General features: G+C 35.6%; 1 protein-coding gene across 3 annotated transcripts in view; it reads left to right on the forward strand.

The window, feature by feature from the left end:
• SGCZ (sarcoglycan zeta) overlaps positions 1-17,633 on the forward strand; it is a 323,269-nt gene extending 305,636 nt beyond the window's left edge. For all 3 annotated transcript variants that reach the window (XM_060085994.1, XM_060085997.1, XM_060085996.1), the window contains 2 exons: positions 10,684-10,807; positions 17,439-17,633. In XM_060085994.1, coding sequence (XP_059941977.1) covers positions 10,684-10,807; positions 17,439-17,633 — 319 coding nt within the window. The remainder of the gene's footprint in view (positions 1-10,683; positions 10,808-17,438) is intronic.
• The last annotated feature ends 778 nt before the right edge of the window (positions 17,634-18,411 follow it).

The raw sequence follows: 18,411 nt of genomic DNA on the forward strand, positions 1-18,411 counted from the left end.
ATAAAAATAAGGATTTCAGAAAATCTGATATAGATAGTGAAATATATGGCATGCATAGGCATAAAGAAAGGGGAGGCAGAGAGTGAGAGAAAGCTATAAATAGGGAGGCTTAAGTAGAGGGAAATCAGAAACAAATGTAACCAGTGATCAGTAAAAGGCAGAACTTAATTGCCCCGTGATATACTCCTCAATCTAATAATATTTCCAGTGGAATAAGCTCCATCTGTCAGTTTGAGAGGACAACATTATAAGGTATTCTCCCCAGAATAATCATGGCAATCACTGATAAAAGTTGAAATACTAAAATCTATTAACTTATCTATTGTTCTTAACTCAATAAATATATATTTAATACATACTTTATATATTTTATATAAAATTATATATTTTATATAAAATTATACCTATTATAATAACTTGTAATCATTTTGCGATATATACATTTATCAAAATCATTTTGTTGTATACCTTAAACCAATACAATGTTATATGCCAATAAAAAATGTTTCCTCTAATTAATTTCAAATAGGTATCTAATTAATTTCAAATAGGTACTCCATATTATTGGAGTATAATTGCTTTACAATGGTGTGTTAGTTTCTGTTATATAGCAAAGTGAATCAGCTATACATATACATATATCCCCATATCTCTTCCCTCTTGCATCTCCCTCCCTCCCAGCCTCCCTATCCCACCCCTTGAGGTGGTCACAAAGCACCGGGGTGATCTCCCTGTGCTATGCGGCTGCTTCTCACCAGCTATCGGTTTTACATTTGGTAGTGTATATATGTCCATTTGCTATGATATGAAAAAAGACAACTCATATCGATATAAAAAATAAATTACGTATTTAAAATCATTTTTAAAGCTGAATTAAATTATTAACCTGAGAGATAGAGTCTTTGTCTTGAAACACAATAAAATATTAAGCAAAATACCCATTTTATTTCATAAAGAGCAGGCTCAGCCCTTCCTACTTGGATGAGTGGAAAAAATGCTCAAATAAAAATAGAAAAATAAAGTTGAAAAATTCGAATTAAAAAAAAATTCATACTTTGGACTTCCCTGGTGGTGCAGTGGTTAAGAATCCGCCTGCCAATGCAGGGGACACAGGTTCGAGCACTGGTCTGGGAAGATCCCACATGCCACGGAGCAACTAAGCCTGTGCACCACAACTACTGAGCCTGCGCTCTAGAGCTCGCGAGCCACAACTACTGAGCCCACGTGCCACAACTACTGAAGCCTGCACACCTAGAGCCTGTGCTCCACAACAAGAGAAGCCACTGCAATGAGAAGCCCGCGCACCGCAAGGAAGAGTAGTCCCTGCTTGCCACAACTAGAGAAAGCCCGTGCACGGCAACAAAGAACCAACGCAGCCAAAAATAAATAAATTTATTTTAAAACAGTCATACTTTTACAACAGTAAATATTGTAGACCTTTATAGTTTCATGATAAAATTCCTTAAAAAAACTCAGTTTTTCACTAGTTGAGTAGCCCAGATTCAAACAAGCTAGTTTTTGCCAAAAAAGGAATAAGAACCAACTGCTATTTTAATTAATTTACTGACATGTCTTAACATTCATAAGTATGAATGTGAATTAAATTATAATTAGTATATCATGTCTCCAGTTTTTATTTTCTAATTATTCATAAATTATTTAAACATTGACCTAAGCGAGGCTTAGCTGCTAGTACTAAAAGCAGATTGGCAGCCCCCAAGATGAATGGTACTGATCTAAATTCCAAAACGGAAACAGAAGCAAAACACAGTAATGACGAGGTTATTCAATTATTAATTTGTGTACTGAAGATTAAAAGCAGTGTCTGAGGAGAGCCTTACAGTCTTGCTGATAATTTTCCTTTCAGGGCAATAAGAAGTACCCTTAGTTGACACCTAAGTCTAATCAACAAGGTGACATTAGTTGACCAAGGAAATAAAATGTAATTTAGGGAGTAAGAAGCCATGTTGTCTTTGATTTTGCTTTTGTCAAGAATAAAAGACTTTAGAAAGAAACATTTCAAAAAGTTTACTGTAGAGTTTAGGTAATATTTTGGTGTGGAAATGTAGTAGATTGCTATAATTTATTTACTCAACGGCTGTTTGATGAATGCTTACTATGTGCCAAGGTCTGTGCTATTAGTCTTCATGTGCATTTTAACAATACAGGTGTAGATTTTCTTTAATTTTTTTTATATAAGGTGATATTGTTTTTCAGCAGGGACTTATTTGTTAAAAGGCTAAACAACAAATAGTAAGGACATCATAGCACTTTGCCTGAAATAGTCCAAGTATAAATGTTCTTTTTATTTTTTCTTAAATTAATATGTAGCTAAATTATTATAGTTCAATAGGATTTCTGCCATCTTTGGTGAGAAGTGATAAAATCTATAATGTAATGCCCATTGTCCAAGGATTGTTTGGATCTGAGTTTTATTAACTGCTCCAAGAATAAGGCAAGAATTTAGACTTTGGTTTAGTAAAATAAGTTACTATTTAATGACATAATTGGCATCTTTTCATCATTTCCATTCTTGTATGCATATAATTTAAAACTGAAATGTGAGGTTTGCAGGCTCCAAGTTAATCTCTGGAAACACATAGCTTTGATTCTTTCATTCTTTCATTCTATGTATGTGTTTGTATATTAGGGTTTGTAGCAAATGTGGGTAATGAGAAGCTTGCCTTCGCTTCCAGTCATGGGAACAGGGAACAAAAATTGACCTAGGGATTTGTTTGATCTAATTTGCAGGAAGAGACCATAAGGGGTGTGCAAGTGGGCAGGAAACAATACAAATGGTGGAAATAAAAACAATGTGATTTGCAGCTGAAAAAAGCTTAGGGTAGCCCGAAGTGATAAGACAGTAAAAGTGGTAAGATAGTATAAGAATGTATGTTCAGGTCACAGTTTGCATTGGATTTTTTTTTCTAAAAACACTTTTCTGTGCAATTCTCCATTTATTTCATCCTTGAAATGGCAAATAACGAGTGCCAACTCTGTCTCTGTTACTGTATTAAATATTTAGCAAGAACAAGGCACATGATACTCAGGTTCTGCTTAAGTTTCCATTTAGTAATTGCATCGTGCAACTTAGTTTAAGAGAAGTCTAAATCATTTTCTCAGAATGTTGAGAATTCTGGAAATCTAGGCCGCTCATTTTCAAATTTGAAAATTATGTAACACCTTAAAAGCAAAATCTTGTTATGGCTTCGGTTTCTAAACACCAAAACTGAATTGCTTGGAAAAAATAGGCAACAGAGTGACTTGAGTTCAACATTAATCCTCCTCTCTACTATAATCCCTGGGTACCCACTATAAAAACTCCTCTGAAATGCACTGCTGTGATCACTATAATGCTATAAAAATGAACCCAATTGTTCTTCACTAATTCCAGTGACTAATTGCATAGAAATTCACAAGTTTTGCCAATACATGTGGACTTCATCTTTCAACAGGCCTTTTAGAAAGTATTTTGTAATAAAATAAATAGTTTAAGTATATGTTGTAAACCCTCCTCAGTGGAAGCTTGAGAATTTCCATGGAGAAGAGAAGCAAGGCATCATTTAACTGTTGATACTCTGTTACCAAAAGTCTACTTAGTAGATGGTTCTAGAAGAAAATCCAGGTTTAGTCTGATTTGAGTTCCAAGATCTGAGCCCAGGACATTCTAGAGGGATTCTAGGCTGATTTGAGAAGTGGAGGGTATCTGGAGAAAACCAGTCCAACCAAAAACTGGCATTGTAAACTATATAAATTATTTTTCTTTATGATTTCTAGGCTTCAGTCTTGTTTCAAAGGTTTCCCTTTTCTAGAGTTGGGTATTTCCTGGTTTTGTTTCTTCTAATTTTGTTGCTTATTTTGTACACTAGGTCATTTCTTAGTTTTATATTTTGAGTAAATAAAATGGGAAATTATGTTCTGAATTTTCTTCCAATTTTCTATTGAAAATTACAGTCTATAATTTATTAGCTTTTATATTTTGAATAGATAAAACTGGAAATTATTCTTGCAGAGCATGTTAAGGATCTAATGTTATTTCTTCAGTATGGATAGTCAATTTATTAAGCATCATTTATTAAATAACCTCATATTTTCCACACCAAAATGATTGCTACAACTTGTCAAATATTAACTTCTCATAAATACTTGCCATCTGTTTTAGATTGTATTGTGTTTCATTGACCAAATTTCCATTTCTAATTTTGATATCATTTTTTAATTAAAATACCTTTATATTAAGTTCTAATTTTAAAAGGAAAATCTCCTACTGTATCTTCATTTAACAAATCTGGTAATTGTCACACATATTTTTCCCCTCAAAATATTTTGACATAAAGTTTTTTGTTTTTTTTGTTTTTTTTGTTTTTTGCGGTACGCGGGCCTCTCACTGCTGTGGCCTCTCCCGTTGCGGAGCACAGGCTCCGGACGCGCAGGCTCAGCGGCCATGGCTCACGGGCCCAGCCGCTCCGCGGCATGTGGGATCCTCCCGGACCAGGGTACGAACCCGCGTCCCCTGCATCAGCAGGCGGACTCTCAACCACTGCGCCACCAGGGAAGCCCTGACATAAAGTTTTAAGTTTCAAGAGACTCTACTGAGATTCTTGTTGGAATTTTATTACATATATTTATTATTTTTGATATATTGGAATTTTCATGATATGGAAGTATAAATATGAGCTTATTTTTATCCAGGAATACCTCAAACTCTTGAATGTTCAGGTAAAGTAAAGAATATCAGATGTCCTTTCTAGGTATCCCTTTCCTGGAAACAATTGTAAAATACAGACTTTGAATAATATAGCATTTATATTAATATAGTGATTTAGCAACAGGAATTACATATTTTTATAGTATCCCTGTATGTCTTTAATATCTTTATTACATTGTAATACAGTCAATAGCCATCAAATATTAGCATCAATTAACAGTTTTCCTATTTAGATTTTCATAGTATACAGTTCTACAAATTTTACCAAAAAAAAAAAAAAAGATAATCCTGTAAGATCTGTGACCACACTTTCTTTCCCGACATTGTATTATGAAAATTCTCAAACATACTACATGTTGAGAGTATCTTATAGAAAGCACCTATATAACCCCCAGCTAGATTCTCCTAGTATCATTTTTCTGTATATCTTAAATTATGTATACATTTCCACTGTCCATCCACCAGTATATCTTAATTTTTATGCATTCGAACATAAGTTGTATAAATCTGTACACTCTTCCTGATCACTTCAGCATGTACATCATTAACTAGTATCCAAGATCACTTACAGTTTCTTTCCTTTTGTTGTAAAATAATTATGCAATGACATTCACAAAGCCTAAATGCATATTTGCTGGGTTTTGAAAAATGCATACACCTGTGTAATCCAAATTCTTGTCAAGATATAAAACATTATCATCACTCAAGAAAGTTCCCTCCTTTCCTTCCTGGTAAATCCCCACCACTACCCACCAGAAGCAAACTACTCTCATTTTTTTTTACCCTGTATTAGATTAGGCTGACTTAGTACTAATATAAATTGATCATACAAGATGTACTTCTTTGTAAGATTTATTTCATTCCACATAATGTTTTTGAGAGCCATTCATGATGTTGTCTGTATCAACAGTTCCTTCTGCTTTATTGCTGATCCATTATATGAACATACAATATTTTATCTATGCGTTTTCATAATTGAAAGATGCTTGGGATGTATCTGGCTATGTTAAGTTTTATATAAAAATGCCAGAGCTTTCCAAAGTGGTTGTATCATTTTACTCTTTGTCAAAGTGGTTGTATCATTTTACTCTTTGTTGACAAAAATTCAATTAGCAATCAAGTTAAGAAGAATTAATGAAAGGGAATTTTATTCAAGCCAAATTGAGGATTATAATCCAGGAGGCAGACTCTCAGAAGCCCTGAGAACTGTTCCACCTGTCAGAAGTGGAAAGCACAGTCATGTACATTTTTGAGACAAAGGATCATACATCAAAATGGCATACTGGTATTTTACATAAAGTTCACTTAAGACTCACAGTCCAGGTAAGCATAAGCATTGTACAAAAGGAACAGCAAGTCATTATGACCCCCTACAGATTTGGGAAAGAATGCTATTCTTTTAAGAAGTTGCATAGCTAGTGTCAGAAGAAAGGAAAAAAAAAAAGATCATTCTGTGGAGCAGGCAGGCATTCCCACCTTTGAGGCACTTTAATGGAGATGCACACTGCACATTAGGGACAGAGGGAGGAGGACCAAACTAAGAGAGAGAATTTTATTTTTAAATGTTCTTGTCCTTCCTTAAAATAGCTTTTAGTGTATTATTATAAATATATGGCTAACACACTAATAAAGAACAGATCTAATGATGTTCTGCAATGAATAAAATATTTTATGTTTGAGGTGCACTGTAATTTTATTTATTAGGTAACTGAGCCCAGTGAGGTTAACTGGATTTAAAATTTCTAGTAGAACTCGCGTAGAAACTATGAGCTTATTATTCAAAGTCCTATGTTTAATTCTTTCATTAGACTGATGTAACTCTTGCACATAATAATTCTCAGTGAGTTTATACCTGAATTTCCCAGACTGCTTCTTGGAAATAACTTTCATTACTTCATAGTATGCAGCAACACTTTTAATACATATAGAAAATACTTTTTCTATATCCTGCAGTTTATAATATAGCCTCTAGAAGTACCCAGCTTCTAGTAAGAGCCTGGGAAAATATTATTTATAAAATAGTCATTGAAATATATTATTACACCATCATCAAATCCTTTTGATAAATTGGGATAACTGGTAACATGATGTCTACTTTTTATTTTATATATTTTAAGTTTTGTGTCTACATCTACTTTTTCTGTAATGTTCTTTGGATAGTTAATATCATGATCATATGCTTACCTGATTTCAAAACCTTTTAAAAGTGCTGCATTGTGCTTAAATGCAAATATTACTTTCTTATTGTCAGAATTCATGGAGTTTAACACTTGCAGTTTGGATGGAAATATAGAACAAAATTTGCACACCACTTGTGAAAAATGTGTTTTTTCCTTATTCACCAAGTGATAGACCTAGAGACAATGGGCAGTTCTAGGTAGGTAATGTGTGTAAATGTAATATTTAAATGTAAGTATACATGTAATTGTGAATATTGATATTGGATGATTCAGGTTAATACATGCATCTGTAAATGCTCACACTGAATTTATGCTATTCACAGTAGTGTTAATTTGAAGATTTTAGGCCTCCATATACATTGTAGTCCTGCTATGAAATTTTTGCTACCCAAAATTTTAGTTTCTTTGCTTATGCTAAATAGTCAGGCAAGCTTGTAAAAACTAGTTTGCAGCTTACTTTAATTTTCATGTTCATAAGAAATATTTGAATACCATAACATGTTCCTTTGAAAATAGAATTATGAAATCCTCCAAATGATCTAATAAATTTTTATTATATACTCTATCTGCATGCTCTCCATAATTAAAGTTCCTAGTGTATCTATCTTATCCGAATGATGGATACTATATAAAACAGTGCTATTTTTAATAAAACATATCATTTCTTAGTGATCACTACTTTTAATTTTATCAAGATTAGCAAAGCATACAGTTGAAGCCTGTTTAATTCAAAGTCTTAATCACTTTCAGTCTTTATCACTTTCAGAACTTGAAGGATTTAGCAATACTGTAAAATTGCCATGTTTTTTATGTTTTATGTACTCCTTGATAAGTTTTATATATATTATATATATCATATAACATGTTTTATGTACCCCTTTACCCCTTGATATGTTTTATATATATATATATACACACACATATATATGTATATATATATATATATATATATGGCAGGTATATATTGTCTTAGGGCACAAAATTATCTGTAGAAGAAATGAAAATATTCCTGTAAAACTTTAATTTACTTGTATGGTCTCCATTGTACTCACTATCAGAAACTAAGCCCCAGTCTATTCACTTTTTTTCTTTCTCCCTGGGGTTGCATCGTTATACCAAGACGCTTACCCTGCCAAAGCATTTGGGGTGACATTGGGTCCTTGGTAGCCTCATGATCCAACTGGCATTTGCCAAGATGTTCTTCTTCTTACCGTCACTTAGTCCTCAGTCGCTGCACGTCACCACTCTTTTCTCCTTTGAGGACCTTGTGGTCTCTTGTCCTCAGTTATCCTGAAATATCACTCTCTCCTCAGACCCCTAACACCTAAAGAATAAAGGTCCCACAACCTAGGACTTGACCTCAGGTAGCAGAACACAGACAGCCATTCAAGACCAATTCTGTTTATTTCTCTCCTAATCTTCTCTAGCCTGTGAATCAAGAAAACAGTTTCTCCAATTCGTGAAATAAACAACAAGGTCTCACTGATGTTGGTTTTCTTCTCTGTTTTTGTTAATGTGCTGAATCATTTTCAACACAATAAATGGCTAGAGTTTTTTTTCAACTCAAATATCTGTAACATTAGGAAACACAAAATACCCTTAACAGCTTCTCTGCTCTATCGTCCACCATTTTTGGCAAAGGATAGTGTTTAGTGAATGGGGAATGGCAAAGGAAGCAAGGAAATGGGACGGGGAGGACATCCTATACATTTCAAACTACTATCCCACTACATAGCTATTTCCCTTAATCAATTTAAGAGAGTCCTTACAATCCTATAAGAAAACATTATAATTGTCCATTTTAGAGGTCATAAAACTGAAATTTATTGCTGCTGGCTCACTTTCCTGAACCCGGGTCTAGCCAGCTCTCCATCTTTACTGCCTCTTTGAATAGGGATCCTCCAAGTCAATGCTAGCAAAACACTCTACAGCAAGACTGGCAATGGGTACCTGAGGTCTAAAATGAAGATGAAGACAATTAAGATTTTTTAATTAAATAATTAGTAAGAATGAGACTGGAAAAACTCAAAAGCCCAGAAGCACTTACTATATTTTAATGCTCTAGCAGAAATAGGGTACAAATATTGTACAAAAAATGTTCACACTTAATACAGATATTTTACTGTGAAATATATAAGTATCCCAACCCCTTATCCTTGGAAACAAGCTAAACCATATCAATTATTTGATAAAATAAGCGTGTTTTTCCTCCCGCTTACAAGTTGTGTTTCCTTCAATGTCAGATTCATAATGTTTCAGAACATTAATTCATGTTAATTAAGTTCTAATCTGACTTCTGATTGAGTGGTTCAGTCATACCCAAACTTATGTAATTACATTTAATGTTATAGAAATGGTCTATAACAAGTGGAAATAGAAATGGTCACAGATATATTATTCAAGATGGTGAATATTTGGGGGTGTATCAGAGGACATCACTTATAAATATATATTTAAACATTCAGATTTTGAAATTTATATACTCTGTGCAAAGTATAAGGATTATGAATGAAAAAATTATGGGTGATTCTTTTTGAAGTTTTCAAATATTCTGTGAAAACGTGTAATTTGTGTTTTTAAAAAAAAACAGACATTTCTTTAAAATATATATATTCAAAACCTCACCCTCCAGGGATTTTATGAAGATATCCAAAAAGCCTATAGGGATGAAAGTTTCAAAGTTGCTTTAGTGAGTGAAAAAAATTTTTAAGTGTTGAAATCACTTCTTCAAAATGCTGGCTCTGGTCCTTCAATATCACTTTCAAGTGTTTAAGTTCAACTTTACTACTGAGAGAGAGGGCTGATCTTCAGTGCTCAAACTATTTGGTGTGGTTCTCTCTGAAAAACCACACTGGGACTGTAGCCTCAAAGGAGACCTGTTGCTCTGGATGATGGTGAATGTGAGCCTGAAGGGACTCTTGTCCTGAAGTCCCGAGGTCATGAGGAACACAGGCAATTACAGCCCCAGAGCAAGCTATTATCCAAAACGATCAACTCCAGGATAAGATCTCTTATCACACCAAGTGCTTTTTATGACTATATTCTTGTTTCTGTATTTTGCCTTCCTTTGCTCTTTCTCTAGGTTTATATTTGGAGATAATTTTGAAAATGCCTCCCGACTATCTTTTTTGCAGGCACAGCTATCTAAAACACTTGTGTATCACCCCTCATTAAATTTTTCTTTCTCAGACTAATGTCATTCATTCTGTGGACATTTTCTTGGGCCGATAGAGATCAGGTGACGTAGGAAATATCTTACGTCTTCATTTTAATTAATGTCTAGAAGTGTAAAGAGTCCCTTGAGAATTTTTTAGTTTACAGAATTTTGACTGGGCACATTTGGAAGTTTGCAATATTAATGATTTTCATTAAAACTCTCATCTTTGCAAGACAAGGACTCTTTACTGAGGGATACTTACATGCTAACTTCCTAGAAATTTATTTCTTAAGACTCCATCATTAATATTGAAAATGTGTAAAAGATTTAAACTAGTAAACTACCACGACCTACTTTTCATGTGCATTGTGAAGGGAAACAACACAAGAAACTGTTACTAAATCATTATACAAGTGAGAGTAAATAATTGATGCTAACAAATGAAGAAAGAGCCAAAAAATAGATAAAATAATCAAAAATCTTTCTAAAACTCATTTTAGCATTTTTTCTTTTTGGAAATGGCGAGGATTTGTATTTATGCCTGCCTGTTTTTTTTAGTTGACTAACAGTATCTTTGAGTTCAATGTAAACTTTTTTTCTTATCAATATTAAGGTGTTTGTTTGTTTGTTTGTTTAAGGCTTGAATCACCAACCAGGTCCTTGATAATGGAAGCTCCCCGGGGGGTCCAGGTGAGTGCTGCAGCCGGAGACTTCAAGGCTGCCTGCAGGAAGGAGCTCCATTTGCAGTCCACAGAGGGGGAGGTGAGTTCTGAGGTGTAGACACTGGCCTTTTACTGCGGAGGGTGCTTCTTCTCAAATTATACACATATGATTCCAAGAGAAACATAAGGAACTACTTCATAAGAGGGTTCAAATTATGAAAATATTAATACTTCTTAAATATGAAACTGGGTAAACCTAATGTTATTTTCGTAAGTCAAAGCTCCATTTATTTTCTACTGAAAGATATTCATTCATAAGTCATTTATAAGTGGGGCATTTAAGTTCCTGCAGTTTCAAAACTCGACAGATGAATGGCATGAATATCAAGGTAATACCCAGAATGAAGGCAGTCTTTGTTGTCTTTGTTCCATTTTGGTCTTCAAAAAGTTTTTCCAAAAAGTGCTTTGAAAGTTTGTGTGTTTGTTTCAGTAGAAATAGTACCTATATTTTTCTAAAAGGGAAACAAAAAGCAAAAGTTTATTTTGCTATTTCACCCAATTATTTCCTAGATGAGATACATGCTGTTTTTCTTCCCTGTTGCTTTATTTCACCCAAGAGTCTGTTTAAACTCTGTTGACCTCATTCCCTTAAAGATCCTCTTCTTTCTCTTACTGCCTGATTTAAAGAACCCTTTGTCTTTGGGCTTCCATTCTTTCACTGGAATGTGATAGGCAGGTATTTATTTTGTCTCCTTTACTTGCTGTATACATTGTGAATATTGCGTCTGCAGAATCACATTTTTGTCCATTCTCGAAATTCCTCAACATTACGTCTTCAGATATTCCCTCTCCCCTTTTTCTCTATGGCCTTTTTCAGACTCTCTGAAGAAATGTTATGTCTTTTCATTCCCTTACCTTCCAGATCTCTTAGCCTCTCCTTCCTCATTTCTATTTCTTTATTGCCCTATGCCTCACTCTGCTATTTATTCAGATCTACATGCCAGGTTCCTCCTCAGTATCTAATCTCTTCTTCAGTCCCTACATTGGGCTTTGAATTTCAGTAATTTTGTTATTCATTTCTAGGATTCTCATCTCTTGATTTTTTTCAAATCTGCCTGGACATCTTGGTAGTTGCTCTTTTGTTTGCTTGTTTGTTTTTACTTCTACCTTCATTATTTCAAAGCCTTATGCATAATACATATTCGATTCTGTATATTTTTACCACAATTCCCAGAGTCCTTGAAGGTCTAAATCTGTTGTGCTGCTGTTTCCACCAATTAATTCCCTTAATATTTTCTTCCTTCGTGTGCTTATTTATTTTTTAATGAGTTTATAAAGGTGAAGCTGAGAAGAAAAAGCATGGAAGGATGATTTGAGAGTGACGCTCTGGAGAATCTCGGACCTCTTCAGATGTAAATATGAGGGCAGATATTAACAGAATCAAAAAAAAGGATGTTCCTTTCTTACCTTTATACCAGTATCTCAGTTATTGATTCAAGATAAATTTATATTACACATTTGGCTTCCTTTTTATAAACAAACTTATTGCCAGGATCATTAGCATCTTATCTGATATTACAGCTTAAATAATCTAGAAATATGTTTTATAATATTGAAAACATATATCCATATTACCTTTCAGGATTTCTTCCCACCACAGTTGCAGACTACAATACTTTGTCTACCACAGCAAGAGAGAAATCTTTCTTAAATATTTCACATCTTTTTTAAAGCATTTTTATCATGGTAATCATTTCATTCAAATTATTCATAATGAATCATCTCATAATAAATATTGACGGTTATTAATCTCCATTCTGCTTTTATTTATGCACCACTTTACTTATGTTCTTTTATTCAAAGTATCAGCAGAATCCTTGAATTCAATTACAGATTAGCATTTAATTGTGAATTGAGTATTATGCTGTAAATAAGTCACAGCCAAAAGCTTTCAGCTGTGGCCATTTTTTATATTAATAAAATAAATAGACAGAAAAGCACAGCACTGGGCCTCCCTGGTGGCGCAGTGGTTGAGAGTCCGCCTGCCGATGCAGGGGATATGGGTTCGTGCCCCGGTCTGGGAGGATCCCATATGCCGCGGAGCGGCTGGGCCCGTGAGCCATGGCCGCTGGGCCTGCGCGTCCGGAGCCTGTGCTCCGCAACGGGAGAGGCCACAACAGTGAGAGGCCCGCATACCGCAAAAAAAAAAAAAAAAAAAAAAGAAAAGCACAGCACTTTCTATTAGAATGAAATAGCATGTAATTTTTCTAGGAAGAAGTATGAAATGATATAAAATCTTTCTCTCTGCTTCATTGACTATGCCACAGAAAGGCAGATCCACCAATTATTAAATAATACAGAAAAATATGAAGTCCCTACTCTTAGGTAGTGTTTAAATTAATTAAGATCAGGGCAAACATGGTGTTGAGGTAACCAAAATAAGTAAGAATGAAATTGCACACAAAGTTCTGCACTGCAGAAGTTTCATTCATTTCAGACACCGTATTGCAAGGAATTTCAAATTCAGCTCTGAAAACAACATGAATGACAATTGTAGGTAAAACATTGAAAGTTATAATAGCATATGCAATGCAATAACTTAATAAAGTATGTTACAAGATGACACAATTTTTTTATCTTGCAAACTGATTAAATGTTCTACTACAGGGATAGGTCTGATTTCAACAGGTAAGAATGGAATAAATGGATTCTTGGTAGAGAGAAGACAATGGGCTGTGACTTAAAAGCTCAGGGGTGTCATTCTGAGTACCAGGAAGAGTTTCACAACAAATGGATTATATGGTTTATAGGGTGATAGGGAATAGAAATATCAATTTTAGAAGTTGGAAAGGGATCAGTGTCATAGTAAGTGCCTTAAGCAGAAAAGAAAGAGGTATGAGGGAGTCCATCCAAGCTGCAGAAGCCTGGAAAAGCTGAGCAACGTGGGGTTGGAAAGGGTCAATATACAACACCCCTTTTTATCTCATAGCTTAGTGTTCTGTCTCAAACCAAGAAAATATTCTTTCTCCCCTTTCTTTTCTTTTTCTTTCTTTTTATTTTTTAAATGTAAAGCCATCAATTATTCAATCTTTCATCCTTCTATGAATGGATGTTATATCTGTAACTTTCGAAATTCAGAATTTTATTTATGTTCCTTCTTTTTCTTTATCCTTTCTTTGTTCCTTTATTATTTCTTTTTTAATTTTACATTATTACTGAGGTAAAAGTGGTATATAACACTGTGTAAGTTTCAGGTGTACAGCATTATAATTTCACATCTGTATATACTACAAAGTGATCACCACCAAAGTTCTGGTTATCATCCATTCCCATATAATTAACCCCCTTTTTCTCTTTTTAAAGACCCCATTCATTTTAATTTACCTATTAATAAAAATCTACTTCCCATATATGGGTGAAGCTACAATGTGGATCTCAGAAGATGATGGAATTAAGTATTGCCACATAGCCAAATATGATCAAGAGTCACCCGTAAATAGATAGGAGAGCTGGAGGGCACAGCTATAGCTAAACTGAAGCAGGCCACACACCATAAGATTCAAGGCTAACTCCATTGATAAGGCCACCACAGCTGGGCTTGCTTTCAGAGGCTGCCACCTGCATGTCCTACCTGTATAAAAACAGCTACTCTCCACATTTATTCAGTCAGGCTACACCAACGGAAAGGCAATCAGTTCCAAACTATAAAACCCAGCGATGTGGCCTGGTGTCAGCAAGCCTCTGAAACCCACCAGGGCTTGCCAGTAACACTTGCTTCTGTGCTTACTAAGAAATGAACCACTGACAATATCTTACAGTCATTTGATTAATCCTGCATGAGCCTCCTTATCCACATGTTCTTTAGCTTTCCATGTTCCATTCTTTATTGTCTATGTCACAAGGTTTCTTGGACAAAACACAAGCTCCTAACACTTTTTCAGCAGGAACTAACCTCCACATATGCAGACCTAAACCCCACAGTCCCAGAGCTCGTCTTTATAATACGTTTGGCATTGGCGAAGCTTGAGAATATCTACTCTCTGCAAGCATGCCAACTCCTCAGCAGAAGGGAAGAAAGGGGGCTATGCTGTGCAAGCCCAGTTCCTCTGTCAAACTCAACCAGTAAGAGGAATCATCCCTCCTCCCCCGTGGAGAAGTGAGTGAAAGAACCCACAGGGTGTAGCAATTGGTATTACACTCATTGATGTCCCTCATCATGGAAACACAGAGCTGGAAGAAATGAGGCCCAGCATTTATACCCCAAAAATATGTTGTCATTTTTTTTAACTTAGTTTTGTGCACTTTTAACTTTCAAATCAGAAAAATAAAAATTCATCTTAAAAAAATAGAAGTCCTTTCTCTTTGCTTTCCTGTCACTTAACCTAGAAGAAATTATGAAGTAATAAATTTCAACATTCGATATCTACAAACAAAAACTTTAATTATTCTTTCTTAACTTTGAATACTGTTGGTAAATGCAATCATTTTTATTTCATAATCTATCCATTTATTCAACAACTCTTTGTATTACATGGAAGCTGTACATGCAGGGTCAAGCACTGTGAAGTTATAAAAAAATTCAGACTTAATTCTACCTTCAAGAAGGACATAGATTTTTTGTTTTTGTTTCTGTTTTTTTGTTGTTTTTGTTTTTGTTTTTGCGGTACGCGGGCCTCCCACTGGCTGCGGCCTCTCCCGCTGCGGAGCACAGGCTCTGGATGCGCAGGCCCAGCGGCCACGGCCCACGGGCCCAGCCGCTCCGTGGCACGTGGGATCCTCCCGGACCGGGGCACAAACCCGTGTCCCCTGCATCGGCAGGCGGACCCCCAACCACTGCACCACCAGAGAAGCCCAAGAAGGACATAGTTTATTGGGGAAAGTAATATATCAATATGACTATAAAATAAGCTACCAAGTGATGAGCAAAATAAGATATTAATAATAAACTTCTACAGGAGAACCAAATAAGAAGAGTCTTTCCATCTTGGGGCACTAGGGAAAGGTCTGTGGAGGATGAAGCAGACGAACTGGGCTTTGGTGGAGGGTGAGAATTGTACCCTAGAGGGGAGAGACATGTACAAGGTGAAGGAAAAGCATTACTTCATGCAACTTGTACTGGCACAATTCTATGCACTGTTCTATAGTCTTGAACCAATGACAGGCCCTGCCCTCATAGATATTACGTGCAAGTAAGAGAAGTAAACAATAAATGAACAAATACACAATATAATGTTAGGAAGAGATTGTTACTACAGAGTAAAGTAAAGCTGGTAAGGAGAGATGAATGGATTTGTGTTACTTTAATAGGGTGGTTAGGAAAGTCCTCTTTTAGAGGGTGACCTTTTAGTAGAGATCCGGATAAATATGCTTCCATCTACATGTCTATGGTATAGGAGTTCTTTTTCTGGCTTATTCTTAGTGTGCCATAGATTCCTATATTTCAAAAAATTTAAAGCATAAAAAGGCAAACAGGGGAAATCTCCCTCCTACCTCTGTTCTCTAACCACTCTGTTAATATCTATCCCCACTTGTAAATATTTGGAGAAAAGTTTTTCAGGCTAGGAAAATGAGGAGTTAAAAAGCCCTGAGGCCAGGGTTGTTTTGGTGTATTTGAGAAAATGTGAGAGCTCGTGCAAGGAGAATTGTAGGAAGTGATGTTAGAGAGGCCAGATCATACAGGACTTGTGGGCCATGGAAAGGAATCAAGATTCATTTTAAGCATGGTGGGAGGCCATTAGAGAAACTTGAGCGCTGGTAGGACATGATTTGGTTTGCATTTCTTAGAAGTTGACTCCAACAGCATGTACAATAGGCTGTAAGAGGACAAGAGTTGCCACTGGCAGGCCAATTAGGGGGCTATTGCCCCTAACTAAGAGTCTTAATAAGAAATCATTAGGACTTGGGTGAGAGCAAATGTGTAGAAAATGGAATATTCTCTGGTTCTCTTGTCAATTTAGAGATGCCTTTAGGCCGTAATTAGCTACAGAACAATAGAACCAAGACATAGCTAGAGAGTTTGTTTCTTTGCTCATTCAAATTCATGATCCAATTTTCCTTTCTTTGGACCATTCCCCATGCATGTCAAAACCATATGATCTCTGGCCCTGAAAGTGTTGTGTCCATGATTTGGAATAAGTGAAGTAATTTTGCAAGTTAGAAGATTTAGCAACATGGGTGTTAAGTACAGGTAATATATTTCATGGAGTCTTCAAACCTGATTATATCTAATAGTTATCTGTTATTTACTGTGCACATTATCTACTTGGTGTAGATTGGGAGTCAACATGACTTTATGAGTATTTAAAAAAAATTAAACCAGAGACTAAAATTTTTTTAATTAATTGCCCATCACTTCACTAATGGCATCTCCATAAACATCCTTATTTCTTTGTATATTCTTTAGACTGGCATGTTTAAGTTAAATTAAGAGACAGTCAAAATCATTCATTTTCTGTGGTGTCTGAATAACTGGGTTGGCCCCTTAAGCAGATTATACAATGTTGCTTTTCATTTCGAGGGCATTCTCTCAGAATGTACGGTGTCTCAAAGGCTCAGGTAGCCACAGGGCATTTGGGCTGTACCGTAGGAACGCAATTTGTTGGTTCAATAAGGTTTGGCAGCTAAACCAACAAAATTGTTTGTCCTGTGGTCTTTCTTATTAGACCATGCTGTAAAGCTCTTACGAATATAGGATGCTAACAGGAATTAAAATGCAATTTCTTTCCCCCTAGATATTTTTGAATGCGGATACAATCCGGCTGGGAAACCTGCCAACCGGCTCTTCTTCCTCTTCTTCACCCGGCCCCTCCCACTCTCGGCAGACAGTGCATGAACTGTGTGTCTGCCCCAACGGCAAACTGTACCTGTCTCCAGCTGGGGCCGGGTCTACTTGTCAGTCCAGTAGCAACATCTGCTTGTGGAGCTGAACTGACTGATTTCTCCTCACACCAGAATAGCCTTTTGTTCCCGTCCATCTCCTTCACAGTTCTGCTCCATTTCCCTCGTGATCAGTCCAGAGCTTCTCCAAATGGTCCACAGAGCAACTCCTTCCAGTGTAAGCAGGGATTCGCACCACCTTCTCTCGTGATTTTCTGTACTGCTCAACACGGAGAGTGTGCGTGACAGAACAGTGGAAAAACCATCTTCAGCAGGAAAACTGGATCATAACTTTTGCTCAGAAGGGAGAGTAACATAGGTGCCTTTGCTACATGAAGTGAAGCACACAGTTTTAGATTTTTGCAGGACCTGGATATGGACTGCACACATATACATGACATAGATGAAATTCCCAGTATCCAATGGCAAGATGAAATGGTTAACCCTGTAAGAAAACTAGTTCTACAGTCTGAAAGCACAATTTTCCATTCATCTTTTTGGATGTAAACTTTTATCCCTGAATTTTAAAAATTTTAAAGCATTATGTAATGCTTGCTTTACTAAAAATTAAATTCAATACATGGTTTTTAACAAAACAAGACAAGACAGAATCCCACCCTGAGTTTTATTTGTTTCTTTAAATTCGATGTGTTGTTACTCTTTGTCTACTAACTCTAGAGTTTGGTACATTAGGTAATTTTGAAAGCTCTCAGCAATAGAATCTTTACAGAATTAACAAAATGCCATTATACCATCATTTGTCAGATCTGAATGGCCTTATATGGTATGTACTTGGCTATTGCATGTGACGTATTTGCTTTTAACCAA

This window comes from Mesoplodon densirostris, chromosome 20 (assembly GCF_025265405.1).
Source record: "Mesoplodon densirostris isolate mMesDen1 chromosome 20, mMesDen1 primary haplotype, whole genome shotgun sequence".
Taxonomy (NCBI): domain Eukaryota; kingdom Metazoa; phylum Chordata; class Mammalia; order Artiodactyla; family Ziphiidae; genus Mesoplodon; species Mesoplodon densirostris.